We start from the raw sequence: 27,883 nt of genomic DNA on the forward strand, positions 1-27,883 counted from the left end.
GCAGCCCTGCAGTGCGATCACACAGTGTGGGAATGGGGCTGTGAGATCGAGAGCAAAAGGAAGAAAGAGAGACATGAGAGTGAGGAGGGGGGGGAGTTAAAAAGAAGAGCTTGAGGGCTTTGCTCGGATGAGAAGGGGAGATGATCTGAGTCTCTTGCCTGTCGTGGACGTGGGAAAGGACGTGGCAGCAGGGGCTGAGGTTGAGGCAGATCTGAGGTCTCCTGTGTAGAAGTAGCCGGCGTCAGGACGTTATGCCCTGTGAGCAGTGAGGGGAGCGTGTGTGAGCAGGGAGCAGCTGCTGTGACTGCATCTGCGCTGCCTGCATGTCTCAGACAGGCAGGGGATGCAGCAAACCTCTGCCCTGAGCACAGAGGCTGCTAGCTGTACCCAGCGAGGAGAAGAACCAGGTGGGCTGGGGTGGGAAAAGGGGGCGCCTGCCTTGAGAAAAGGAACTAGCTTAACCTGCACCTGTAGTGATCCCCCCTGCTTCAGAGTCAAGACGCTCACCTGCCGTCTGCTGGATCTGAACCTGGATTTACTGCTCTGAGAGATGAGAAGCGCGTTCACTGGCGGAGCCGCACATCCAGCAGTCTGCTGAAGAGTGTGGATGCTGGGCAGCACTGGCAGCACCAAGGACACCAAGCCTTTTGCCAGACAGCTTTGAGGAGTTTGAAATCAGCACACTCTGGAAATCCTAAGTCAACCAATTTTTTTTTTTAATGTAGGATTTACAATATTTCTACCTGATCGTACTCCTTGTGGCTCTGGAGTAAAGAGGAAAACACAATAATTTAAGCCAATGTGTATTCCTTGATCAAAGATAACATCAGTACCTCAACAGTACTTTAGAATGCTGCTACCTTCCTTGTATGAGCCGTGTCCTAGCTCTCAAAGAGATTGACCAATGAAGCCATGGGACTCAGCCAGAGCGTTACAAGTATGTGGTGAAAACCGTGACACATTTATTTTGGGGGAACTGAATATTTCTGTGTTACACCCTGATGCAGTAGTTTCTGATGTTAGACAAACATATTAATGGGGATAGTTTTAGCCGAGTAAATAATGTGTGATGTATGAAAATGTTTGATTTAGTGACAGATGTTTCCATTTCCCTTCAGGCTGAAAATGATTTAGCTTCTTGACTTGAAGTGTTCAGAATTGTTTTGTTGTCGGACTAGCCAGGCATTTGTTCTTAAACTCGCTCATCTGCTCACTAAAGGAATGTTTAGTGAACCCTGTTTGTTGGAAGATGCCGTAGTGGCTCAGTCCAACATAACTAACACCACCAAGCTTCAGATGGGCTTCCTTCCCTGCACTACCTCCACCCTCGCCTGACATTTCCAGTCAGTCACACTAACACCAGTGGGTGTATATTAGCCTAGTCAGTCCCCTGCAGGGCTCGAGCTAGGCCTGCAGCACTTCCCTCCTCCTGTGTTTGATTTAGCTGGGCCCCCACCCTTACCTTCGGGAGCCCCTCACCCCCGGCCTGGACCCTGTCTCCCCCCCACCCCGCCTGGTGCTGCTGCACTCGGCTCTGCCTCTGCTGGCCGAGGATGATGTGGCAATGCCATGTTTCGTCCTCTGAGTGCCGCTGCTACCGTCTGAACGGCTTCTCCCTGCTGAAGCGCTTCCCTCTCTCGGCAGATGGGGCCTGTGGTAAAGCCCTGGACCAGCCGGTCGGAGAGTGGCTGGAGCACGTGGGGCTGCCGCAGTACGAGAGCAAGTTCCTGCTCAATGGCTTCGACGACCTACGATTCATGGTGAGTCACCTGCAGCATGTCATCTCAGAGGTCGCTTCCACTTTACATCACTCCGTCTGTCCCCGTGTCAACCCCGCTGCATTTGTCTTTTAGTGTCACCACTCTGCTCTCTCACCCTCTGCTTGTCTGTCAGCTTCTCCACTCACCCTCTCCCTCTCTCTCCCCAACTCACCCCACAGACCGTTTCTCTTCCTCGCTCCCTTTCCTCTCTCTCCTCTTCACCTCCTGTGCAATGCATGACCCTGCTAAGATTTATGGCCCATCACTGAATCCCTTTAAAGAATATGGGCTTTCACCAATGGAAAGACAAATTACAACCAAAACCCATTAACTTTTTCCCAGCATTTCCAACCATGCTATCTCATTTACTGTAAAATTCTAAAGCCACTTCCTCGCCCCTTTATATTGATTCTTTTGATTTACAGTCGTCCCACTTGACCTCTATATAGATGTAAATAGATAACCTGCACAAACAATAAACCAAAACACGCTGTAGTTGCATGGTTGCTAGCCAAATCTCACTAAAGGCTCTACACATTATTATGCTTATGAGAAGGTCTTGCAAAAACGGCACAATATCTAATTAGACTGCAGCAGCATGCGTATGTTCAAATGCAATACAAACCATATGTTTGCATGCAGACATTTATTTGGGTTACACATTTATGATGACACTAGTTAATAAATTATCAAAAGCCACATGGATGTCCACTGTGAAGAACATGATAACAAAATAAATTCAAAGCATTGACACATATTGCAGTTTTAAATAGCCTCCATCAGATTACATATTGATAAATGAGTTTGACTGTAGTAAACAGTCTGCCTGAAAGCATTATCATGTTTCCCGTAGAGAACATTGCAGGGGAACTTGATATTGCATTTGGTCATGATTATAGAAAACGCTATTTCGTTTCCAATCCCTTTGACATGTTGCTCCGAAAAACATGGCTACACACTGTAAATAACTAGGCCCAAAGGGTAAACACGGACCTTTCTCACACCACAGAGTTGCATTTGCACTATGAGCTATATGTTACATCAGTTTGTCACAGCTGAGCTCACTTAAGTGAGACCAGTAAGCTCAGAGGGAAAGTGGTTGTATTCATAAAGCATTCCAGTTGAGGACTGCTGCTCTCTGATCTTTTCTTACTGGTAAGGCATGAGATTACAACATAATGGGAGTCAGTATGAACATGTGATCACTCCTACTATGAGGTGCTGTGGAGATATAAGCTGGTATGGGAGCAAATAAGGGCCATTTTCAGGGCTGGTTCCAATATTTTACAATTTGGTTATGCGTTTGAAGGCAAGGAATTTGATTAATTTTGAGTTCAGTCAGACAACTCACGTGTTCCTTAATATGTTTATTATAGCAGCATATAGTTTAGTTTGGCGTCTGGCTCGGGCCTCATCACTCCACAGATTTCAAAGAACATTGAGTGATGATTAGATTACTTCCCCCGAGCCAGCAGGTGGAAGCTGGGGTGAAGCTGGGTGAGTGGGGGCACGGGCGAGCAGCAGCGAACATGAAACACAACAGCAGGAACATGATAACGATCAATAGCAAGGGAACACAGCAGTGGCAGCAGCAGCGCGACGGCAGAGGGCAGGAGCCTGGCAGCTAAATAAGCGGCAAGTTTAGGAGAATTTGTTTGGTTGGTTGTAAGAGGGACGAGGTGCGTCACGTGTTAATGTATCGTTGGTGCTCGAGTTGACTGCCTGAACTAGCTCGCAGGCTTCGCCCCATTTATGAATATTTGTTGTTCTTTTTCAACCCCTTGGGACTAAACATGTGTGTTAATGTGTGCAGTAATATCTTAAACAGCAAGGTTTCACAAGATTGATTGTAAAAAAAACAAAAGCAAAATGATTTAGCATTATTAGTCTGTTTCTTTGGTGGTTTGGCTCCTGATCCATAGCTTTTTTTGGATAACTTGGTGTACCTTGGGATTATGGGATCAAAAACGGAAGCTGTATAGAAGTATGAATGTAAGTTATTAGGCTAATGTTTATGAAGGCTAGCGTTTAGCAAACCTTCTCATTAGACATTCTGAATCCTATGATTTGATGTCCAGTTAGCAACAAACGGATTGGCTAGTCAGCTCAATCATAAATACAGCATAAAAATGTGTGCTCAAAACTCTTAGCTTGTAACTTCAGTGTTGCATAGACAGAGGGACAGTTTGTTGGTCTTTCTCTCAGACTTTCTATAACCCAATTTTCTATTCCTGCACAAATTTAAATGCAAATTCACTAAATATTTCTGCAACTACAAACACTTTACATATATGCAATTGGAATCTCTGTTCACAAAATGTTTCACATTCAGATACATGCAAGCAAATGATTTGTACATGCACACAAAACATTCAGCTGCAGGCTTTACAATTATTTGTAAAACACATTTTACAGCTTCAAAATAATAGTGAACCTTATTTCCTCCCATAAACTCAGATTTGTATTTGTTAATGAAGACAAGCCCAAAGGAGTAGTATATTATAATACTATGAAGTCGGAGTAAAAGGAATACAGGGGGGGGGGCTTATAGTACGTATAAAAACGTTGTTTATCTGTCGAACAATAAGTAATAAATCACGTCAGTATAGAAATACTAAAGGTTGACAGTTGGCCTTAATTAGGATACACTCTTTATCCCTGTAGCCTATACGTAACATTATTGTTTGTAATAATATAGTTTATTACTTGGAACTTCAATTGAGAAACAGTATAAAGATACAATTACAAGTCTGATCTTTACCTAAACTAATATATTGAATGCCTGACAAATAAAAGGTATTTAACTAATTTATGTAAGAATCCTCCAAATCCAATATTGCCATAAATCAGCCCTTCTTATTGATCAGCAGCATGGCCCACAATAGCTTAATGCAACCAGGGATACTAGCTAGCTTAGTTTTATACGCATTTCAAAATCTTTACTAGTTGACACAAATATTTCATCGCCCCCGCTGTGTATCACCCGACACTGGTGTGCGGATATCAAAACAGTAGAAAGAAAACAAAGCAAGCTCCTTTGCTTATTGGGCCAGACGATTCCATGTTGATCAAGATTTCCGGAACGCAATGTGGCGGGAAAGATGGGTCATTAACCAATCTTATGTTCACTTACATGCCACGACTAATGTGTCTGCCGGACTTGATGCATCAAAGAAATAAATAATTAATTTCACAAAGCAAATTACCCATGGATATTTACAAGGCCGTGGAGGTAGCAAACAAGGGAAAGGTCAGAGTAGTCAGGCAGACATTGGTGAATGTTTAATATTGTGCCCTTTTGGTTTCTGCCAGACCTCTCTCAGATGTCATCAATCAGAGCGTAAACATCACAATTTGTCTGTGGGATTCACTGTCAGTCAAATAATTCCACCATTACTCTTTTTACGTTAGCGTTTTGCTTTGTTGCTCCCATTGCCAAACTAATGTGGCATTGAGGCAAATTGTCTAGTGCAAAATATCTTAGAAGTTACTCAGCATGCATTTACATTGCATCTTCCCTGCATTCATATTGCATCATATTCTGCAAATCCTCTCTTTCTGTGATGTTGTAATGTAGAACTGAACATACATATTATAACACTTAATTTAAGTTTTCTTTATACGCCATATTATTGTAACAGCGGCTGACTCTTGAGAAAAGCAACAAAATTCAATTTTTTTCTAAACTATTCCCCTGTGGTGAAGAGCAATAGAGCAATTCTAATTCCCTGTTGCATTAACTGAGTGCATTTAGTGAGATAAGAACTTCTACCATGGCTACATCTGCAAATCGTATCAGATTAAATCAAACTAGCATTGCTCATAAGCTATGTAAGAACTCAACCATACATTCCTGTCACCGTTTCAAATGCAGCATGAAATAATATGTTTGCAGAGTCTCCTGAGGCATCATCAAACTTCAAACTATGTTAATAAAAGTGGAGAATCTATTTTGGGTCTCCCTAACATCAGACTTCGCTTCATTTTGACCTTTATTCTAGCCATCAGTGAGTAATCTCCAAACGGCACCCTGATACAGGCCTGTGAATACTGCTGCATTATGCTCTGAAACCAATCCAGTAAAAGCAGATTGAGTAAAGACCACAGAACATTTTAACATTCTTGGCCAGGAAGAATCAATCCGCAGCAGTCCACGGGGAAAAACGCTTAGCTCCACATTTTCAAGGTTCTCCTTGAATCTTTATGGCTGCCTATGAACCAGAATAAGATGACAATGCAGCAGGAGTCGCAAATATGAAATAAACAATAATTTTTCTTGTAAGTCAAGATTTTAAGAGGTGGAAAATGATTGTTGTTCCATTGTTTCAATGTCCTAACTTAAGGAATTGTAACAAACTGGAGAGAACAATGGTTGGTTCCTCTTGGAATATTTCGATGTGCCTCGATGAAACACAGGGATCTTGTAGATGCTGCTGCAGCTATGAAGGCTTTGTTCCCTCTGAGTCGCACCAGTTCAGATTGATTACTCTTGGCATGCACAATTTATTTGACTTCATTGTCCTCCCACTCTGCTGTTACTGCTTGTGTCAGAGATGTGCATATTCTGTATGTGTGTGTGCATGTACTAACAAGCAAGTGTGTTTGCTGCAATGTTGACCCAGAAGTTACAGTGTAGAAAGAGTCATGATACTTTCCCTGGCCTATGGTCTTATGTATGGTATTATGTCAGTATATTGTGCGTAAATACTGTATGCCAGTGTATGTTTGCAGACCTTTCAATAGCTGCACTGATATACAGTATATTATAATTGATAACTGATTATTTGAATGTGTTGTATTACTGTATGTCCATATTGTGTATTGTCTGTGCATGTGCTTGTGTCTATGTCTTTATTGTTTGCATGCATGTGTGTGTGTGTGTGTGTGTGTGTGTGTGTGTGTGTGTGTGTGTGTGTGTGTGTGTGTGTGTGTGTGTGTGTGTGTGTGTGTATGAGTGGCTGTGTTTGTGTGTTTGCGTGTGTGTCTGTGTGTGGATGTGTTTATTTGTGTGTGTGTTCTGCGTTTGTGCACATGTAGGGAAGTAACGTGATGGAGGACCAGGATCTCAGAGACGTCGGGATCACTGACCCAGGACACAGGAAGAAAATCCTCCATGCGGCACGCAGCTTGCCCAAGGTACTTAACATCACAACTTAACCTCGGCACTGAGGGATGACTGACTGTGTCTCAGCGACAAAGGTCAAGATGTCATGTTTGCAAAAATAGGACATATGAATAAAAATAGATAACACAGTAAAGGGAGAAAGGTTACACTTGTGAAGAGATACTGTGGTTCCTTAGAGTTTAAATGAAAAACATCGAAAAATAAAATGTTTCCACCACTGACACCATAGATTTAAGGGTAAACACGTTCATAAAAAAAACTTCAATTATGACTTCTTATTGCAGTATATTGCTAACAGTCATTTTTAAGTACTACCCCCAAAATGCATTACAAGTAGTATTGGATATTTACGACTTGTCTATATTATACTGAAAGGGCTACACATGGGTTGTAGATGAAAATCTGGCAGCCAGGGCTAAATGTTAATAATTTATTAAAAGCCTGCAATTGTGGAGGGTAAAAGTCTAAGCAACAATAATGCTAGAGGCTTTGTAAGGCTGCAAACAGCCACAGTAGTTGTTTGAGCTAAATAATAACATCAGCATTGTGACAAGGAAAACAAGCATCTACATTTCATTGCAAAAAGACATGCGTCTCTCCTTCTCTCTAGGTGAAAGCACTGGGCTGTGATGGCAGCACGTCTCTTGTGTCCTGGCTGGACGGCCTCGGCCTGCATGAATATCTGCCCAACTTTCTTTCTAGTGGCTACCGCACACTGGAGTGTGTCAAGAACCTCTGGGAGCTGGAGATTATCAATGTGAGAAGCCGTCTCTTACATTTATTCACTGTTTCGATGTCAATGGAGGAGAACAAAATGTTCAGTGTCTTATGACGAGGGACTGTCTCTTTATGAATCATCTCCTTAATTACAATTATGTCTCCGTTGATAGAACATGTTTGAGGTTGATACAAACTTTAAAATGCAATGCTGAAGTAATAAAAGTGCCAAATTATTGAAGCATTTTTCATAATACTATAGCAGAAATATTTGTAGTATCGCTGAGTAGTAACTGACTGATAGAATGTGAATTATGGAGCCGTATGACAGGTGACAGGAAAATTAATACGTTTATTTAGTTTTTATCTCAATTGTGTAACATTTTATGATAATTGGTAATTACAAAGAGGACTTATTTATTTTGCATTGGAGGTTTTTGAAGAAACGCAATTAGCTATTTGTTTGTGTGCAGGTCTGGATTTGTCTCTGTGCGTCAATGTTTTATTTTAGACTACAGCGTCGTCATGGGATCCCTAGATAAATCAACATGATTAACTGGACAGGAAAGAAACAAATCTATCATGCTTTGCGACAAAATTACCTCTTCCTGACGTTTCTTTAATCTTCAATTTATCATGACATACGGGCTTGGTAATAAGCACCATGTAGACATGAAATTGTGGATGTTTTGACAGGCAAACAGATGATCTGATCTGGTTGATAAGCACTCACAGACGGCAGTTTAAGGAGATCATATTTCTCCCACTTATCTCTGCATCTTTATGTGTTTCAATGTGATGAACACAAAGAAAATGGCAGAAACCAGCCATAGCTGCAGGATCAGCACAGCAGGAAAGCAGCAGCCAAATCCACTGTATATGCAGTATGTGAGGGAAGGAGTCCAGCACACTGCGATGGCGATGCAGTAAAGAAAGATGGGTGTGAGAGCCGAGCACATTACTTTCAGTGTGCAGAGCCGCCTGTGAGCTTCCTGGCAGGACTCCCATTTCATTACATTTCCTACATCCTCTTCAGCACCTTAGGATAAACCATCTATGAAGTTTATATTTGATCTATGAGCTGGTGTACATTCTCAGATAATCCCAAGGCTCTTTATTTGTATTTAAATGCTCTCTTCTTTCACACACCTCATGCACACTGGTCTCTCTGGGATCCTGCTAAAGGGAAACGGCAGCAGCCCACAGACCAGTTGCCTCATCTGCCTCCGACTCTCACTGAATACATAATTGAAGCCTTCAGACAAAGAGTCATACGAGCCTGTTATAGAATGTTTTGCAGCTGCAACATAATTGCGAATGTAACAGTAATCACTCGACATCCACCTTTACTGGATGAGCATGAATGTTAATAGCCAATTATGCAAATATACAGAATTAAGATAATGAGTTTTGACTACAGTAAATTAACCCTTGCTCCCTCCTTTGAGGGTCTTATCCACACAAGCGGATCTGGCATTTGTAAAATATTTAAAGAGACAGCGATATCGTGGATATGCGTGTGTCAGGGGAACTTGCAGTGGTGAAATACTGTTAATGAAAAAACAAATTGAAATTCTGACTAATTAAGAGGATCTGTTCGATGGAGCCTTTGAATATCCGTTTTTTTGCATATTACTTCTTATCCTCCTGTAAATTGCCAAATTCTTCTCTGTTATTTAGGAACCATTTCCAAAAATGGATTGTGAATTATAGGGTCTTCCAGGAAAGAGACAGCGCTGTACTTTAAGCTTACGGCAAAACAGATTGAGGCTGAATTATTGACGAGCGTCATTTCTGTTTGCCTGTGGATGCCTGCCAGTGAGGGTTGCATGCCACAAACTCTGTCAGTGTGTTTAGGATGTATCTCCATTAGCTTACTCTAAGTAAATGCTTGTGTATGCAATGTGACAATGCACTGGAAGCTCTTATGTTGTGTCCTCTCCAGGTTATAAAGATTGGTGCCCTGGGCCACAGGAAGAGGATCATCGCCTCTCTAGCAGAGAGACCCTATGAAGAGGCTCCGTCCAAGTCCCGTCGTCTGTCCCCAATTATGGTAAGACTGGTGATGTGGAAATGTTAACACTGTCTCGTAAAAAAAATTACCTTCCCATAGAAATAAACTGAATCCTCAATTTACAATATGACGGAAACCTGGCTTACCTGGGTTAGGGTTTTCCAACACAAATGGAAACAAAACAAAAACTTCCCTTGGTGTATTTTAGCCAACAAATCTACTTGGTTAGGTTTCGTAAAAAGATCATGGATTGTCCCAAAATAATGATGTTTGTCTAGTTGTCAAAGTTACAGACTTAAATAAAAAAATCAAGCCCTTTGTTGGTTTGACACACGCATCCCCCCCTAAACATCATTCTTACATGTGGTTTGGGAAATACAGGTTGAAACATGCGGTTGCCAGTCACAGTATTTCGCTTTTCACTAGGTGGCACTTGACACTAGACTTTGCTCTACAATCTACAAAAACAGAGCAAAGTCCGCATATCATTTTTTCCAAAGCACCTAAAGCACCACCATTGTTAATCAGACTGCATCATTGTTAGTGCTGCTATTTAACTAAGTGCAGAATAACAGTCAAAGCTCATTTGGTTAATGGGTTGGGTGTGCTCAATATGCCCAATTAAAAGGGCTGTTCTGCTTATGGCTTCAATACAACCCATATTTAGTGTCAATGATGTCTATAATAAATACTTTTGAAAAAGCATAGGATGGAAGTTAAACAACATTTCTGGACAAGCTTTATTTTTATGCCAACATAATTTTGTGAGAAAATGGAATCCACTGTTTTTTTTCGAGCGGCGGATATCTAATTTTGGAATGAGATTCTTCAATATCATTATGTTCACAACAGTTAAATACTCAGGGCTGATTTCCCAGGCAGATTAAACCGGGCTAAAGAGAATTGAGAATCTCCACGGAAGAGGCTCTTTTGTCGGGGATTAGGCTTGGATGTAGATCAGGAAAACCAGCCCATGTAGACAGTGCTGTCAAATAATTAATCTAGGCTTTTGTGTGACTGTGGGTTTGTCTTCTTTTGTTGTGTGGCAGTTCCATGACCTCCTGTCCCAGAACACGTCTCCCCTCAGTCAGATGGACCCGTACACCAGCCGCTCCATGGACATGCTGCTGCCCTTGACTGAGTCGGACCGGAGGAGGAGAGCGGTGGATCAGGACTGTAGCGTTTCCCTGCGGTCGTACAGCGAGAGGCCGCGCTCTGTAGTGAGTTTCAACTCCCTTCACTTTTAAAGTCTTCTGGGAAAAAAACACCAAGCACACTTTGGGTGAGCGACTGGCTGAATAATAGAGGAGGATGATGTTCAAAGTTAGATGTGTCAGGGTGTCTTGTCACACGTTGTTGCTGGAGTTGTATTCACATTTTCTCAAACGCAGAGTAGTTCTGCAAAAATAAACCTTCATGGTTGAGTTCAATCTTAGTGGGAAAACACAAAGAGCCACACAACCATCAGACTGTAGCAAAAGAAAAACTGCTAAGGGGGTAGGCGATGTGACAATGTAAAGTACAGCACTGTGAGATTATATGAGTGGCCGGTCATCCTTTTGAAGCTATCTTTTTAATATATCTGTCTGGATAAGGCCATAGAAAATTAGAACAAGGTAGGATTACTGCAGAGTTAGGGTTACATAACAAAAGGGGAGGACTGTAAAATAACATATTCTAGATCACCTCAAGAGACTTCTATCAATGCATGGTGATATGGATTTATTGAAAAATAATTGTTGCAAATTTGATGCCACAATATAGAAAAATGTATGTAATAACATTACTCCTATGGAAGGTAATGAACTCTGAAGTCTTCAAGTGTTGCATTATCTCAGACAAAACTCTTCAAATATGTCAAATTAAATGACTCATTTATGTCTTCTAAGTCGTTGAATAAGATCGTTCATTTCGATTTAAATATTTTCACTGAGAGTTAAAACATGACAGTCATGAATTATTGTTCTACCTGCAATTTTTTTCAATCTAGCCATAATACAGTATATCTGTTCAAGTAATCTGTTAGCTACTGCAGCACATTAGATCTCCATAATAAAATCCATAAAGTTCAGCTTGGAGCATGCAAGTTAACCTACTTTTTCTAGCGCATTGTGGTTTTTGGCTCCATTTAAACTCACCCTCAACTGCTCTGATGTAAGAAATATTAAAAAAATAAACATTTTATAAACATACAAATTCAGTTAAGCATTTCATTTCCTGGTATAAATTGGGTTTTAATGTGCTTCCCTGAATTTCTTGGGTTTCTATATTAAATATTGTTCACTAATCAAAGGTTATCATTTACTAAAGGTCAAACCACGACATTATGCACAAACAATCTGGCATGACTAATTTCCTACTCACTAAGGTCCAAGAGAAAACACAGACACACGTACAAAGATAACACCCCCACCACTCAGGAGCCATTATATTTTTAAATCAATACTTATCTTTTTTATAAATGCTTAGTGGATAATTGTCAGTAGTATATTTTACTCTGATGGGTGATTTATGAAAGAGCTGAGCCCAGTCATGTGCATGAATATTTATGAGTATAACAACAGATCACACAGGACCCACACTAAAGTGCTGACCGAGCAGGCTTCAGTTGGCTTCATACCAATACCCAGCAGTCAGAAGTCTAATGTGCTCAGAACACATCAGTGTTGCTTGACTGACTGAGGTGTGCATATGTGAAGAAAAGTGTCCCAGCAGAAGAAACTCAGAGGATGTCCCTGTCCTAAAGTATTTTATGTCACAATAATATTTGTGATTTTGATTCATTCATAATTGTGTAGCTATCTCTTTAATATATTTGGATTTAATAGAACATGTGTGAAAGTGTTGGATAAGGATTTTTATATTATTTTTACATCAACATGATTTGTCTGTATTTTATGTTACATCAAAACAATTATATCACGGAAGGATTTACGGTTGTATTTGACTGAATTCGTTTTAGCTATATAGCTAATAAACTGGAAACTGAGTATAGGTAGATGCAGAGGGGGGACTGATGTAAAACCTCCTCAAGATGTACCTGCTAGATCTCTATTATGGCTTCTGGATATGGAAGTATAGAAATATCAGTTCCTATGCCCCTTATAGAATCATTTTGTTTATTTTATGTAGTAAATGTGAATTGTGTTTTTTCCAACCAATGATTTTGCCTCCCTGCAGGACAGACAGAGTGAACGACAGAAAGACTCTCGTTTAAACCTTCGGCCTCCGAGCCAGTCTGCTACCTACGCCACGGTGTCCGCCTGGCATCACCAGCCTGAGAAGCTCATCATGGACTCCTGCGGATACGAGGCCACCGTAAGTCACTTTTTAAAAAAAAGGTATTTTCGGGCCTATATGAAGAACTTAGAGTGAAAGGGACACTTTAAGTCCTCCCCTCTGTCTTAAAGAGACAGAAGGGGAGACAATTGCATGGATTGTTCGGCCAGTTTAGATTTTGAACCGGCCTATAGTGACTGCATATGGGCCGTCGCTCTAACCGCTGAGTTATCCGGTGGCAAGTAAGATAATAAGATTGGTAAGTCACTTTTTCCTGTCTTTAGCTTGGAGGCAGAGACACTGTTTCTATACAATATAGATGACAGAACCACCTGCCATTGCATAACATAGTTTGACAGGGATATTTAATTTGAAATACTGCATCTAGTGGTTCCATTGTATATCGTTGATTTGATATGTGTGTTCGACTCTCTCCCAGTACCTAGGATCAATGATCATCAGGGATCTACGAGGGATTGAGTCCACACAAGATGCCTGTGCTAAAATTAGGGTAAGTATTACTGAACAAAGATGTGTATTTTTTCTTCTAATTTTCATTGTTCTGATAAAAAACAAAAATATGAAATAACAAGGTGACAAGAACAAATACAACTGACAATTACTTTTCCCTGTATAATCACTTCCTAAAGAATATCTCTGTTATTACATTATTGTTGCACTGTTTGTTAGGGAGAGCCAAATGCATGTCCTGTTGTTTATACTCACATTTTAATTGTGTCCATTACAGAAATCAAAGGATTCAAGAAAGGGTCCAGTAGTCATACTGTCCATTACATACAGAGGGGTCAAGTTTATTGATGCAGCCACGAAGGTAATGTGAAAGTATGTGTGTGTATAAGATTGTGTGCGTCAGTGTGTATCGATCTGTCCGCAAACATTGCAGTGGACTCGCTCAGTCTCCATTAGAGCTTGATTTCCAGTAGGAACTCACTTCCTTCCTTTCTCCATTAGACTATAGTGGCGGAGCATGAGATCAGGAACATTTCGTGCGCCGCCCAAGATCCGGATGACCTCTGCACTTTTGCTTACATTACCAAGGATCTGAAGAGTGGACACCACTTCTGTCACGTCTTCAGCACAGTGGAAGTGGTAAGTGCATCCTGTTAGAGTTAGAATAATATAGATATGTCTGTAACTGTTACGTGTAATCCATCGAGGAAACCCAAAAATCTCTACATCATTCTTGAGTTTTTGAAAAATTCCTTCCACCATAACTTCGAAAAAACAAAGTGCCATTTGTGGGTTGTCTGCTATCCTGCAGTCAAACCACATGCAGCATACTGTGGACATTATTCCCTTGATTGATTCATCAAATGGCTTGATTAAAGTTCCTCTCCCGCTATGCATGGCATTTTTATGTACAGGCACAGATTATGTTGTAATTCGTGTCTCATGTTCTGTAAAGGTCAAAGACAATCTTTTATCTTTGGCAGGTGGGCCACTGTGAAGCATCCCATAATTGCAGGGAATCTGTTTTACTGAATGATGATCAAAGTTTTCACCGGTTTTGATCTTCACTCATTTGTAACACGACTGCTCCTTGGTGCAGAATGTCTTTTTTTAACACCGCTTTAGCTTTTCCCTAAATATGTGCATGATATTTAAACGAACCAAAATATAATTATACAGTTATTATCCAAACAATGTGAAGAGCAGCGCTTTTGTGTGCCATGGCTCTTTTTTTGTGTGAAGCACAATTAATCGCTGAAAACCGGAATTTAGAAACTAAAGAAAATAATGGTTACTCTGATCAAGTCATAAGTCATTGGAAGATGATTAGTAGATTTTAATCCTCTGAACTACTTGGTACGAAAAAACGATTACCAAATGTTTAGTCACGTCCATGAAATGTCAGGCTTTTAATTAAGGTCGTTAAATTAAATAACAAGATGCCACGTCAAGATCAACACGTGCAAATATCAGTTTAATCGCATAAAAGGACAACCCTGAATTACATTTAGAAAAGCCCAATTCTGAAAGATTTTGCTAGTCCTTTCTTCCTAGCCTTCTTAAAGTTCTCCACTGCTTCAATGAGTGTCAAACATAATTAAAGATAATTACATTCAATTTCAGCCAAGCATAAAAGGTTTTCATGCCCATTGAAGTATTGAATTTAAAAGCATACTCTATTGAGCCGCCTGTTGTTGTGTAGTGGTGATTGTGTCATTTACGTGTTGTAAAACCCGTTGTTTTGTGTCACTTAACACCAGCTTCAAAGGTTGATGTTTAACTTTTATTAAAAATGATTGACCTGACTTTATATTCGGGGGTGAATTTGATTTCAACACACTTCTTCGACAATATTTCTTTCCTCCACACAGACACAGACATATGAGATCATCCTCACCCTTGGGCAGGCATTTGAGGTGGCCTATCAGATGGCAATGCAGTCGAGGGCGAGACACTACGTCCCGCCTACATCTCTGCCCTCGGAGGTCATAGAGACCAAAACCAACCGCCCTGTGTCTCATTCGTGGAACAGCACGCGGAGATCAGCAGTGAGTACCACCCTACAACTCTTCAGGAAAAACATGGTGTGCACCTATTATCTGTGAGCGTGTGAGTGTGCTCTAGTTGTTAATTGGGGGGTGGGGGGAAACATGGAGTTGTACAATCATAATTAAGAATAGGTACCCAGATCTCATGACCGACTTTTTCCCAGTGACTTAATCCCCAACGGGCCACCTAGAGAGGAATATTTGCTGTGTGTTGTGATGAGTCATGACTTTGCTGGCAACTTCATCCCGCCCACTCCTCAACGCTTAGTCATTCAGGACAGGCACAATTCTTCTTTTTTTTTGCACATGTGAAACATGATGAATGAATACTTTTATTTGTTGCGGGTATATGATTTCCTCTGGGACTTCCTGAAGTCTGGTGGTTAGACCTATGCTTCTTCACTATTGATCAAGCGATTTTTGTAAATGTTCACGTATAGCCTCAGCTGTGCATCGATGCTTTGACTTCGCTGCACAGCCGGGAGCACGCACACTGCTAGACCACATAGACACAATTCACTTTGTTTTACTACCTGCCTGTAAGGATAATATATGGAGTAATCACAGATCTGCATAATGAGTCTCGCTGGTTGTTTAAGTTTTAACTGAGATGGGGGAGACGCCTATCTGCTTCAATTAGTTTTTAAGGGTTTTTTTATGGCTCTGTAATGGCTTCCAAATCAAACGTTGGTTTGAACAGACTGTGACAGCCACACATTTATTTAAAATGTTTCTCAATGAGAGATTGACAGTTAGATAAGCCCTTCTCTCGCACAGCGTGTATGCTGTTTGCAATGATAACCGTTACATATTTACCACTTTAAATTCCTCTGACAGAGATGTATTTGATTGGCTAAAGAATAAACTGCTGTGTTGACTGGCTACTTGTGAAACAATCCAGTCATAGGCTTTATCTCTCGAGTCCATTCTTGCATCTCAAGTTGCTTATCAGGAATTATCTTGGCCCGGATATCCGTTGCCTTCAAGTTTATTTTTCCTTGGTAGTCGGAGGCATGGCCCACCCTGCTCCGCCTCTGATTGGCTTTGAAGTTGTTGCCTTTTGTTATTTGGATTGTTTAGTGGTGGCATGAGGGGTCATATAGGTATAGGCTAAGGGTAAGAATATCATGGTAAGCCACTCAGAGGCAGAGCACGTGGTTAATGTCTTTGCCATCCTAGGAAAAACTAATTTGCACAGTAAAAATATAGTTAGTTAGCTAATTAAGCTAGTGATAGCTCCATTAGTTTACTGTAAAGGAAGTACCGTAAATGGATCATAATTTGATGGCCACAAACATTTCTGTTCTGATGTTTGGAGGTGCCTATACCACTAATGATTGATTTAGTAAAGTCAGATTGCTAATATGACTACTCTATATATTTGTTTAAGAAAGAGACAAAAATGGGTCACTAATTAAGGTAAAAAAAAATTGTAAGATGACCAGCGCATCTGCAGGATGTATTTTTCATCCCTGTCATGTTGCATGACAGGGATGAAGAATACATCCTGCAGATGAGGATATGGACAAAATGGAGTTATGAATTATTTAAGTCTTAATTTTCCTACTTAGGCTTGAGTAAGATACACTAAGTCATCCTGACTGCTTATTGTGTACTGGCAGTGTAATCCTATCCTGTACATTTTAGATTTTTTAAATCTACATTCTAGCCTTGTTTTTGACATCAATCATAATACTTGTTGATATAGTCACAGTAAGTGTTTGATGTCAGTGCTGTCATATTGTCTTGTATTTGTCGTGGACAGAAAGGTAATTGAGAATATTACATATATAACATATTGTTGGTAATAGTTTGTGTTTATGAACTGAAAACTGTCCTACACTCTGATTGTCCAGGAGAAAGCTTGATAGACCTGCGTTACAGTGGAAGATTATTAGCTAAAATAAATGTTAGGATACTATTCCAAGACACAAGAAGTAAAATACTATATTTTTGCCTTAGCACAATGATAAACTGCTACCACTAAGTCTTCTCTGTTCCTTTTTACTCTCGTTTTTTTTAACATGTCTTTGTTCTTGTCTTCTTGGTCCTCCTGCCTCCCAGGGTGCCCCTCCGCTCGAATGCCGCTGCTGTCACTGTCACACGTGTACTACCCACCGCCCCTCCTTCCTCCCGTTGCACTCTGTTAGCCCCAGAGTCCAGGTCCTTCTCTTTCCTTTCCTCTATTCAACCTGTGATCACCTCACACATCTGCTTACACCCCCCCACCCCCTCTTTGGTTTCTGTTGTGGTGCCGCAGCGGGCTTTGTCTCCTTGTTTTGTGGTTCTTAGTCTTTCCTCCATTAACGTTCTCCTCATCCTTTTACTTTCCCATCGCTCATTTTCATCTGACATGTTAGGGTTGTAGTTGCAATGAGAGGGTCTTTTGATGTGATCTACCTTCTCTATATTAGCCTTTATTAGCACGGTTTGCTCAATTGTGTCAATTAGGGTCAAGATGGTGGAAGTTGTCTTTGTGGATGGTTTTAGCAGTTTTCTGTCACTTTTTATAGTTCTGTCTTTTTAAGACATGTGGTTTTCCGTTAATAGGGAATCTTAACATTTAGAAACCTTTCTTGAGATTACTTTTAACCATTTTTAATTCATAACAAGTTAATCAGTGTCAATTATGTGTGTTTTGATCACTTACATTCTGTTTGTTTGTCCCGCTGGTGGAGAGCACATGTTGCTTTTGAACTACTAATCAGTTTATATGTTTAACTCCCAGAGGCTGGTAGCTTTGGTTCACAGAGTGTGTTTCCTGTCAGACATCCTCCATGTTGTGGATTGAGTGTCTGTGATTATAACACGATCACCGGACCCCACCTCTAATCCATGTGCACCTGTGTGAGCCGAGGACTTCTGTGTCTGTCAGTGTGGCGCTGTGGCCTTCGTCTCACGCCCTCCTCTCGTCCCTCCTCCCTCCCTCCCCCCCGGCAGATGGACCCCCTGGAGATGGACGCAGACATGCACTCCATGGGCAGCACCACCTGGCTCTTGGACCAGCGGGACCCCCACAGGCGCCCCGTCAGCACCAAGTACGAGACCACCATATTCTGAGGCCGGACCCCTGCAGCCGCCCCTCTGCACTCCCTCGTACTTTCCTCTCCCCCCCTGCATCTGGGTCTTTATTTAACTGTCACACACACACACACTCATACATGCGAGCCCCGTGCCTTCTCACTGTGATGGTATAGCATCCCTCAGGGCGGCCTACTCCTGCACCCCCCTCTGCCCCGCCCAGTGACCCACACGACCTCTCTTTACCTGCAATGACAAAACACTCCTGCGGCCCCCCCCCTCGGTACACCCTCCAGCTGCTGCAGCCGATGGCGGAGCCCTGGAGCGGATGATCCTGGACTGATCTCATTTTACAGTGGACCTGCTCTCTCAACCAAACTGCCTCTTCCTCCTCCTCATCCTCCTCCTCCTGGCAACTTGCATCTGCCTCCAAATCCCCGATAGCTCCCAGAGGTTGCATCTTTATTGTTCTTCTTCTTTCACACCATTATTTTTCTTTATTGATTCTCTGCAGGCAAAACAAGCATTTGCATATGATTTGATTAGCTTTTATTCTAGATTAACATTGGGTTTGTTAAATGTACAGAAATTGTAAACTTGATAATATTGGGTAAGCTAAAAACGTGTATTATACCAAAACAGCCAGTTTGTTAAGCTGTTAGAGGAAACATTTTGTTTTTCTTGCAGAGAGATAGGAATATTGATACCACTCTCAGGTCTGTACAGTAAATATGAAGCTGCAGCCAACAGCCAGCTAACTTAGTGTATCATAAAGACCAACAAAGCTAACGTGGCTCTATCCAAAGGCTGAACAAATATCCAAGGTTCAAAATGTAAGAAATGTTCAAATATGTCAACTACTCTACAAGGACCATAATCAATTATTTGTTATCCATAAACTCACAACAAGTTGAATAGCAAAGATATGCTTATGTACAGTATAAAGTATAACACATATTTCATATGGAAGTAGATTTATTAAAATATACTGACCTTGACAATCCAATTTTCCATGGGATTTAATGACTTCCAAGTTTTATTGTTAGGAATAAGTGACTCTAAACTATATAAAGTATAATACGGCAGTCTTTGAGAACAAATGGGTTTTACAATTAACTCACTTTAGAAGCTTTAGAGATGCTGGCATGTGGATTTATTTTCTAACCAGCTCGAATTAGATTAAATTGTTGCTAACCTAAGCTAGCTGGCTGCTAGCATTGCTTCATATTAACCATACATACGTTTTAGTGGTATCAATATAATAACTAACTTTAACGTGTCATTTTGATATAGCAAAAAACAAACGTTTATTCTGTAAAAACTTTTTTTTAAAGTTTATTTTATCACCTTTAATTTCAACATTTCTGAATTGTTTTTGTGGTTTTGCCTCACAGACAGTTATATATATTTATTTTGTTCCTTTCTCCATCTTTAGCCTGTCCTGTCTCACCAGGCATCTACCACTGTGAGGCACTAAGAGGAGGCTGCTTTGATAAGCATGGGATGAAAGACGGACATTTAAATCAATGAAAAGACAAAACAGCAGCATGAAGCAAACAACCTGTTGTTTTTCTACGCATTTGTACAATACTCACAACACCACGATGGATTGGATTGGTCGTGAACCTATCACGGATGATGTCTGGACTCAAATGGACCAAGAACTGAACGAACGCACGCACACACACACACACACACACACACACACACACACACACACACACACACACACACACACACACACACACACACACACACACACACACACACACACACCATTTAGGTTATCTATAGTCAACTAAAGCCCCCCACCTTGCTGGATATCATCATTACCCAACAACTGCACGCCTCCCCCTGCTTTTAAAAGACTGAAAAGACGACGCCTCTTCTCATTTCCTGGTGTGTTTGTTGACTGACCGTCCGAACGACGTTCTTGATGGTACAGTGTTGTCCATATGAGAGTCGTTGCTCTGGCCTTTGACTGCCCTGCAGTCTCTCAGCATTCATGGTAATCACAGTATCTTCTTTGTCAATTTAAAAAAAAGAATATCACTGTGTTGAATCGTGGCACTATCCCTTTTAATAACATATTTTCTTTGGTGCATATAGAATATAAAGTGCATTTTGTGACTTTTTGATAGACCGGGGTCGATTGAAAGGAAAGCGTGATTTAAGGAAGGGATCACGAAGGATCCAATCATTGAAACACACCACCAAAGAAAGTATACTGACATTACTGACATCAAATCTCGCAATTTTGGTAATCGCGACCAAAACAACGTCCTCAAACACATTTTCCCATTTGTATTTTAATGAGCCTGGAGCACAATTTGGCACACATTTCCTAACATAGCATCCTATTATCATGATTACATGGGTAGCTGTCCGTGCTGTTTCACACCAATTTTAGAATTAGCTACAGTACATGCAAAGTATGTCACTTGAAGATAAACGGCAGTGAAAAGATTTAATTCCAATACATAAAAAAAAGAGCCAAATCCTAAATGTTGCTCTGTTAATGCAAATGGATTTTTATGCTGGGAACATGACACAGTTTTTTGTGTCTAGAAAAAAATGAATTTCCCTCCTGCACTGTGACTCAAAATACTCGTTGTGGAGTTGACGCGTATCTGTGGGTCCTCCCCTGTGTGCACCTCCTGCTGTATGCCTGGTTTCTGTCTGTCCTCATGGGAGTTTGGACTGCTGCTGTTTACATCCCGTCCACTGTCCTTGTTTCTGTGTGAGGCATTGAGCTCGTCTCCACTGACTGTTAAGACGGTCTGTGTGCGGTGCCACTCTGTTCTGACTGTTAGCTTCCACTGACGATGCATGCTGGCAGTGTTTCTGTGTTCTTGATGCACTTGGCCTAAGCAGTCTCTGTTTGTACTGTAGCTGTGTCTCGTCTCTCCTCGCTCATCTCGCCATTTGCTTTTTATGTTCCCTCCTCTCGACACCAACACCGCGCGATTCATCCCCATCCCTCCCCATGTTTCCACTGTCCTCCCAACACTTTGTATATTTCTTCCATTTTCTGTGTCACCAAGACAACCTGCTCTAGTATGGATGAAAAAAAGAAGGCATTACACTTTAATGAGCAGCAGCTATTTAAAGCAAGTTTTGGTGGCATGATTTTGGCTGTGCATGTACAAGTCTTTTTTAACATCAATGTTTTCCTTGTGTAGCTCACCCCGTCGTTCAAGTTTCCGGATACCAAGCTGTGAGTTGAAGGGGAGCAGCCGATGTGAGTGTGTTTGTTGTTGTTAGAGGGCAGAGCGGAGGGAAAAGAGGTAGAGAGGAAATGCGAGGTAAGCCTAATGCAACGTGCAGGGCCAAACAGCTACTCTGACATTTAGATCTCACTCTGTATATCCCCTGCTCCTCCACCGGCCCCATATCAACCCCAACACACAGACGAAAGGTAACCCCCCCACCACCACCGGCTATAGGGGACCCGTGTATCACTCCTGTCTCGAGTAATCAGAAAGGGTCAGTCTATTTCCTGGCCTCCATGTGACTTTCTGATCTCGTCATGTAGGTACTGTTATGTTTAGAGCACTGTAGACCATTCATGAGCTTTTCTATTGATTCAGGTCTATTGGAGATAGAAACTGTGGGAGTTATTAAGGAGAAAATAGAAATGTAACGATGTGTAGAGAAAAAAGAAAAGAAAAAAAACTGTACATTTGCCCATGTTTGTGGACAGAGTATGGTTTGTCAATGAAAATGTGATACTGTTTTACATTTCAAAGCAATATTATATTAATGAAAAATTAAATAATACAATGACAAAACAATCCCTATTAAGTCTGTTGTCAGCTTTGGTTTTGCATTATGGCTCAAAGTCAATCACAGAAGGAAACATAACACTGTCTGTTTGAAAGGTAAAGTGACAAACATGTTGGGTAATATTCAACAATTATACTTTCAGTGTTTCCCCTGAAGTAGAACATTTAATGTATAGTGTCAACAAACAATTAGTCTTGATGTGTGCCTACCATGGTTTGGATTACACATTGAGAAACTGAAACCTTGACTTTAATTAAAGATGTTGTGTCAACAGATTTCCCACAACTGTATTAAGTTAGTTGAAAGCAATAACATTAAGTTTGACGAAAAAACATTAATATTATTGTCAAATCACAGAGCTAAGCATTTGATTTGTGGAATGGTGTTTTAAAAAACATTCTGCTGTGTTGATGACATTTTCAGAATCCTCAAATCTCTTACCCATTTAAACCTACAGTAACTTTTTACTGTAAATGACTATACATGTGTTGAATATGTTGTTGAGTTGTCAACTCAATCTTAAATGTCACCAATTATTTTTCCAAACCTTGAGAAATCCCTTATTTTATTCAACGTAACAGTCCATTTCATTGGGTCTCCTGTACTCAAAACGTGTGCTTGTTCAGCGTATATAACATTGTGTTTCTCAGCTAAAAGTCATATATATTTTTTTCATTTATATATTTTTTATATTTTCATTTTTACGATGCATTGTTGAAGAAACACTGATTTTCATCATCTAAAACTGCTCAACATAAAATGACCAGGAGGTCAAGAGAGTGCCATGTAGCGCTGTTTAAGCTCTGAGTGTGTCTGCTTTTGTCATTTTAAGTGTATCCAGTCATAGTTTTCCCAGGATATTTTTTAAATCATGAATTGAGGGAAAAACGGTAATTCCTTAAATCCTTTATTAATTATATTTTTCATTTGTTTGGTGGATTGAATCGTGGCTGCCGAAGAATGGAAAATATTTGTACAAATAGGAGCCTGTTTAGTACACCACCTTCCATAGCACCTACTGAAGGGGAAAACACTGAGTATAGTTTTTGGTTAGTGACTAAAGGTGCAAAAAAGATGAATTCAGAAAAAAGTTCTCACCGTGGTAAAAATCTGTCTTCATTAAGGTAAGAAGAGAACCCTACATGTTAAAAGTATTTACAAACTCTAAGCATCATCTTTGGTACTTGATGCCTTTCCTGAGGGATGAAGTAAACCAACAGATATGGTTTTCAGTTAGTTGACCTTTTCCAAAACATTTCCGAAGCACTCTCGTGTTATGACTCTTTTCAGTAACGCACTGAAACTACTTGCTACTCTTGTCCAGGTTAAAAACTGTTACTCATTATGTTTCATTAAACTGTTTTCTTAATGTTTTTGCGTTGAAATGTGTGTTTGAGATGCATCAATGCAATAATAGTTAAGATCATGCTTTGATTTATAAATTGTTTTGATATATATCATAATATATATTTTGTTTTTCTGCTGCAGACTGTATATGTCTTTGCTTTGAACACTTGTTGACAGTATTAACACTCTGTAACAAAACATTCACCGGTGGGGGGGAATGGTGTCTGGGTCGCCCTCAGCCTCGCGTGAGCCCCCCTGGTCTTGGCCTCTCCCGGGGGGGAACAGCAGTTTCCTGAGGATGGGAGCGTAGAAGGGACTGAATTCTGTTGAAGTGGACGATTCGCCCAAAGGCCGCCCCCCGCTCTCTGAGCTCTGCGCTCCCCAGCCCGGGGGGGGGTAGGCTGCTCTGGACTCGCTTTGCCGGGACCGCCCTGCAGCAACGCCCCGAGGAAGCCTTGAACCCTCTCTCCTGTTTGACCGAGGGAGGGGGAGAGAGCAGGAAGGAAGGCTGTCTCTCTGCAGCAGCACACAGTCCTAAAAACACATGTGGACATGTGATAACCCAGACTAAAGGACATTATAACGCATGTTCTTTCCTACGGATTAAAATATACTACCATCAACATCCCGCACTATTCTGTGAACATTTCTCCAAATATTTTAGTAATTATACTCTGCTTTCAGCTCCTCTTGCTGCTTTCTTGTGTCACATTTAAGCGCAAACTAAATCATTTAATGTTTTTTTTGTAAAAAAGTTAGCATCCATCGATGGATGAAAGAATTTTCTGAAAAATGTCTTGCAAGGCATGTTGCTCTTGTTGTGTAATATTGATGCATCCCCAAACTAATAGATACAAGAAACCCTGCCCTAAATTATAATTAATATAACCAATATCCAACTATCTAAGTACTTGAAAACTTAAATGTGAATTATTATAATTTTCCATGATGTGTCCCGCTGTTGTGCTCAGCCTGACCTGTGAGAGTGTGGACAGGGTGGCTCAAAGATGTGTCCTCTCAGCAGATCCTGCTCCAGCTGCAGCACCACCAATATGACACGTTGCTGTTCCACATTTATCCACTAATCATGACGAGGCTTCTCTTGAACAGAAAGAATGAGGTTAGCTGAATCTGTTCTGACAAGCTACTTTCCTCCTGTCACCTCCATTGGTTTCCTTCTGATACGATACCTGTTCCCCGTGACAGCCAGTACATGCATAACCAAACCCTCCTCTTACCTGCTGTGACTGCCCTCAGCGCCCTGACGGACTGCCTGAGTTTACCCACAAACCCCTGGGCTGGTCAGGGTCAGCACCGATGCCTCCAGGGCCGACGGCTGCAGCCGCTGGGCCGGGGCATCGAGGACGAGGCGGTCCATCAGCACTGTCTGTGTGTGTGTGTGGGGGGGGGGTTAATCACAGTAAATATGAGCCTATACAAAGAAACTAACACATCTTGATGACATCATTGCGGATCCCATGGCAAATGTTTCACTGGATATTCTACAAGAAGGTTGCCAAGAAGTGGTACTGTTGCATTTGGAAGGGGGCACGTGTAAATTGAAAATTGAAAAAAAAAAAAAATTTATAAAATAAGAAAAGATTAAAAATCCATTGGATAAAACTTAAAAATAATAGATAAGACACTCAAATAGCTAAACGAAGTCTTACACCCCAAAGTCCTAAATATCATGTTCCATTATATTTAACAGAAGTCGCATATCTGTACAGTCGTTACCTCCTAAACTCAGCAAACCATCAAAACAATATAGATTTATAAAATCATAAGCACAAGAGATAAGAGGACAAATATATATTTTATTCGGGGGTGAACCGTATTAGTGATAAATGTTTAAAAAAAAATAAAAAAACGTTTTATACAGTAGATAGATGAAATTGCTAGTTGATAGCAATAGTGTTTGAAACATTAGGCTGCACTAGTTCACTCCATGTGGGAGCAATACGAAGGCAAACGTGACCACCTCAAAATTCAGTGTTAAGTAACATGGAGAAAAGAACACATTTGAAACATGATGCTGATGAAGGAGTGCTTGAGTTGATCTGAAAGGGCTGTGTCAGAACAGCAGGATGCGCTCAAATGTGTCACATGCTGCAACACGAGGAGGAGGAGGAGGGGGAATATATAATATACAAGGTAACTGTATTTGATTACAAGGACATTAAAAAATCACTGAATCACTATAAAGATCACTGTCACATTTTTCCAAAACAGGGATTACTAGCAGGATTGGCGGTGGTGGCTTGGGATCCGGAAGGTCACCAGTTACCCTAAGTGCTACCGAGGTGTCCCTGAGCAAGGCACTGTTCCCTACACTGCAAACAACTCCCCTCTTTGGAACTATTAAGGGTATATACATTAATTAACTTACTTTTTTTACACAACATTTTGAACTAAAGATCAATATACAGTATATTAAAGGTAGATATACTGAATTAATTGTCTTTATGGTTTATATTTAGGCTATACATATAAACTACTTTAATTCTTCTTTATTTTAAATACATTTTTTTTTTAATGCAGAAGGTTTTATTAAAATGTATTAAACAAAAATACAGTCTATGCTTTTAATGAATGTATTAAGCTTAAACTTGTAAAGTATTACTGTTACTACATTTCTTCTTTTCTAAGGTAACATTGTTGTATACATTTATTTTCTGCTGTGTTTATTTGCATTACGTTTGATATCAAAGGATCCAAACGCATCGGATAGTAGGGGGGGGGCGGGCGGCTGTCAGCCCAGTCACACTGAGCCTCTTTGGATGCCTGAAGCCAAGCGGTGGTGTCGTCCAGAGCATCTGCAGGGAAACAGTAAAATACATCGTGACGATTGGAAGGCCATGTTCACACATGATTCAGATCTGCTGCAATGGCACTAAATCACAAGAGGACTCACATGGTGTTTCAGTGATAGACATATTGTGCGGGTAGGTACTATTTAGCAGTGGTGGATAGTAACTTAGCACATTTACTCAAGTGCTGTACTTTAGTACAATTTTGAATAATCATAATAACCCAGTAACTCAATAAACATACTGTAACGTTCACAGATGGAGTCGGAAACAGGCTTCCAGTTATTAGGCTTTAATAACTCTTATTTTGTAGATGATCACAGGTACAGGGATAGCTTGTGGGTTCAACCTCACACACTCTCTTCACACACTCCTATTTATAACCCAGACTACGTCACAACTTCCTGCCCTCCCCCGTCTGCTCCCCCAACCACAGGCCCGCACCTAGACCAGCCTCACTGTGCAGCTCTGTGATTGGCAGAGAGACGGGGGATGCCTGAGTGACACCCCTCCAAATCCTATCAGGGTCGCTACACTACCCCCCCACTACAAAGTTCCTCGCCCACGAGGAACAAACAAAACCCAGCACAACACTACAACTACACACTGAACTTTAACTAGGAAGGTCTGGGTGGACTACCATCCCTTCCAGTGAGACCAGGGCACATTCTTGCCCTCTACCGTAAACAAGGGGTCTCACTAAAAAAAACTTTACCAACACACAAAGTCTCTGAAACGACCCGGGGGTCGTGACTGCCTTCTCGGCAGGGCGACTGGGGTGGCCGGTTCCGGCCCAGGCGGGGAAAGGGGAAAGAAAATGGGGGGACACTCAGTCCCTGAGGAGGCACTGCTGTTCCGCTCGCCGGGGGACCTGAGTGTGGATGTTGGAGGGCCGGCTGTGGACCCCGGTGTTCCTGGGGCCTGTGGGGAAGCGACTCCTCGGTACGGAGCCAACCTGTCTCTGTGGAGAACCACTTTTCTCCCCCTTGATGGCAGCTGCACCCTGTAAACCACTTCCCCCACCCTCTCCAGTACTCTGCACGGACCAACCCACTGGCTGTCCAGTTTTGGGCACCGGCCTTTCTTGCGTTGGGGGCTGTAGACCCAAACCAGCTCCCCTGCACGGAAATGCTGCCCTCTTTTCCGGGTGTCGTAGTTCCGCTTTTGTCTCACCCCAGCACTTTTCTGCTGATCACGGGCAAAGGCGTGAGCAGAATCAAGGCGGTCCTGAAGTCTCCTGGCGTACTCAGGCCCTGAAGGCGTGTCCAGGGAATCTGGTGGCTGACCAAACGCCAAAACAGCAGGGGTCGCAGCTCTCTCCCCAACATGAGGAGGGCAGGAGAACAGGCCGAGGACTCCTGGACTGCAGAGCGACGCGACATGCCATGAGCACCAGGGGCAGATGCTCGTCCCAGTCGCGCTGATGCTGAGACGTGAGGATGGCCAGCTGTTGTCCCATGGCGCGATGGAATCTCTCGACTAGTCCGTCGCTCTGAGGTCGCAAA

At 41.5% G+C, this 27,883-nt stretch overlaps 1 protein-coding gene across 8 annotated transcripts; it reads left to right on the forward strand.

Annotated features, from left to right (window-relative positions):
- anks1ab (ankyrin repeat and sterile alpha motif domain containing 1Ab) lies at window positions 1-24,191 on the forward strand. 8 transcript variants are annotated; one of them, XM_010771668.1, is made up of 14 exons: window positions 1-937; window positions 1,645-1,760; window positions 6,798-6,896; window positions 7,496-7,642; window positions 9,548-9,655; window positions 10,666-10,836; window positions 12,797-12,934; window positions 13,335-13,406; window positions 13,644-13,727; window positions 13,868-14,005; window positions 15,238-15,414; window positions 17,479-17,577; window positions 18,355-18,888; window positions 19,871-23,798. In XM_010771668.1, the coding sequence occupies exons 1-13, from the start codon at window positions 913-915 to the stop codon at window positions 18,472-18,474; spliced, it is 1,494 nt and encodes a 497-aa protein (XP_010769970.1). In that variant the 5' UTR covers window positions 1-912; the 3' UTR covers window positions 18,475-18,888; window positions 19,871-23,798. The 8 variants fall into 8 exon arrangements, with proteins under 8 accessions (XP_010769970.1, XP_010769969.1, XP_010769968.1 ...); XM_010771667.1 differs by lacking the exon at window positions 1-937 and adding an exon at window positions 23,808-23,820 and having other exon boundaries at window positions 1,498-1,760; window positions 19,871-20,443; XM_010771666.1 differs by lacking the exon at window positions 1-937 and having other exon boundaries at window positions 1,498-1,760; window positions 19,871-20,443; window positions 21,618-21,666.
- The last annotated feature ends 3,692 nt before the right edge of the window (window positions 24,192-27,883 follow it).

The sequence above is a fragment of the Notothenia coriiceps genome, unplaced genomic scaffold (assembly GCF_000735185.1).
Source record: "Notothenia coriiceps isolate Sejong01 unplaced genomic scaffold, NC01 NC01_scaffold00010300, whole genome shotgun sequence".
In the NCBI taxonomy this organism is placed as follows: Eukaryota; Metazoa; Chordata; class Actinopteri; order Perciformes; family Nototheniidae; genus Notothenia; species Notothenia coriiceps.

Bases quoted from the DNA above. Each gene is read 5' to 3' on its own strand.
- anks1ab (XM_010771667.1), top strand. From the start codon at position 1,554: ATGATGTGGCAATGCCATGTTTCGTCCTCTGAGTGCCGCTGCTACCGT. The intron at 6,897-7,495 runs GTACTTAACATC...CCTTCTCTCTAG, and splicing joins CGGCACGCAGCTTGCCCAAG to GTGAAAGCACTGGGCTGTGA. The intron at 12,935-13,334 runs GTAAGTCACTTT...ACTCTCTCCCAG, and splicing joins CCTGCGGATACGAGGCCACC to TACCTAGGATCAATGATCAT.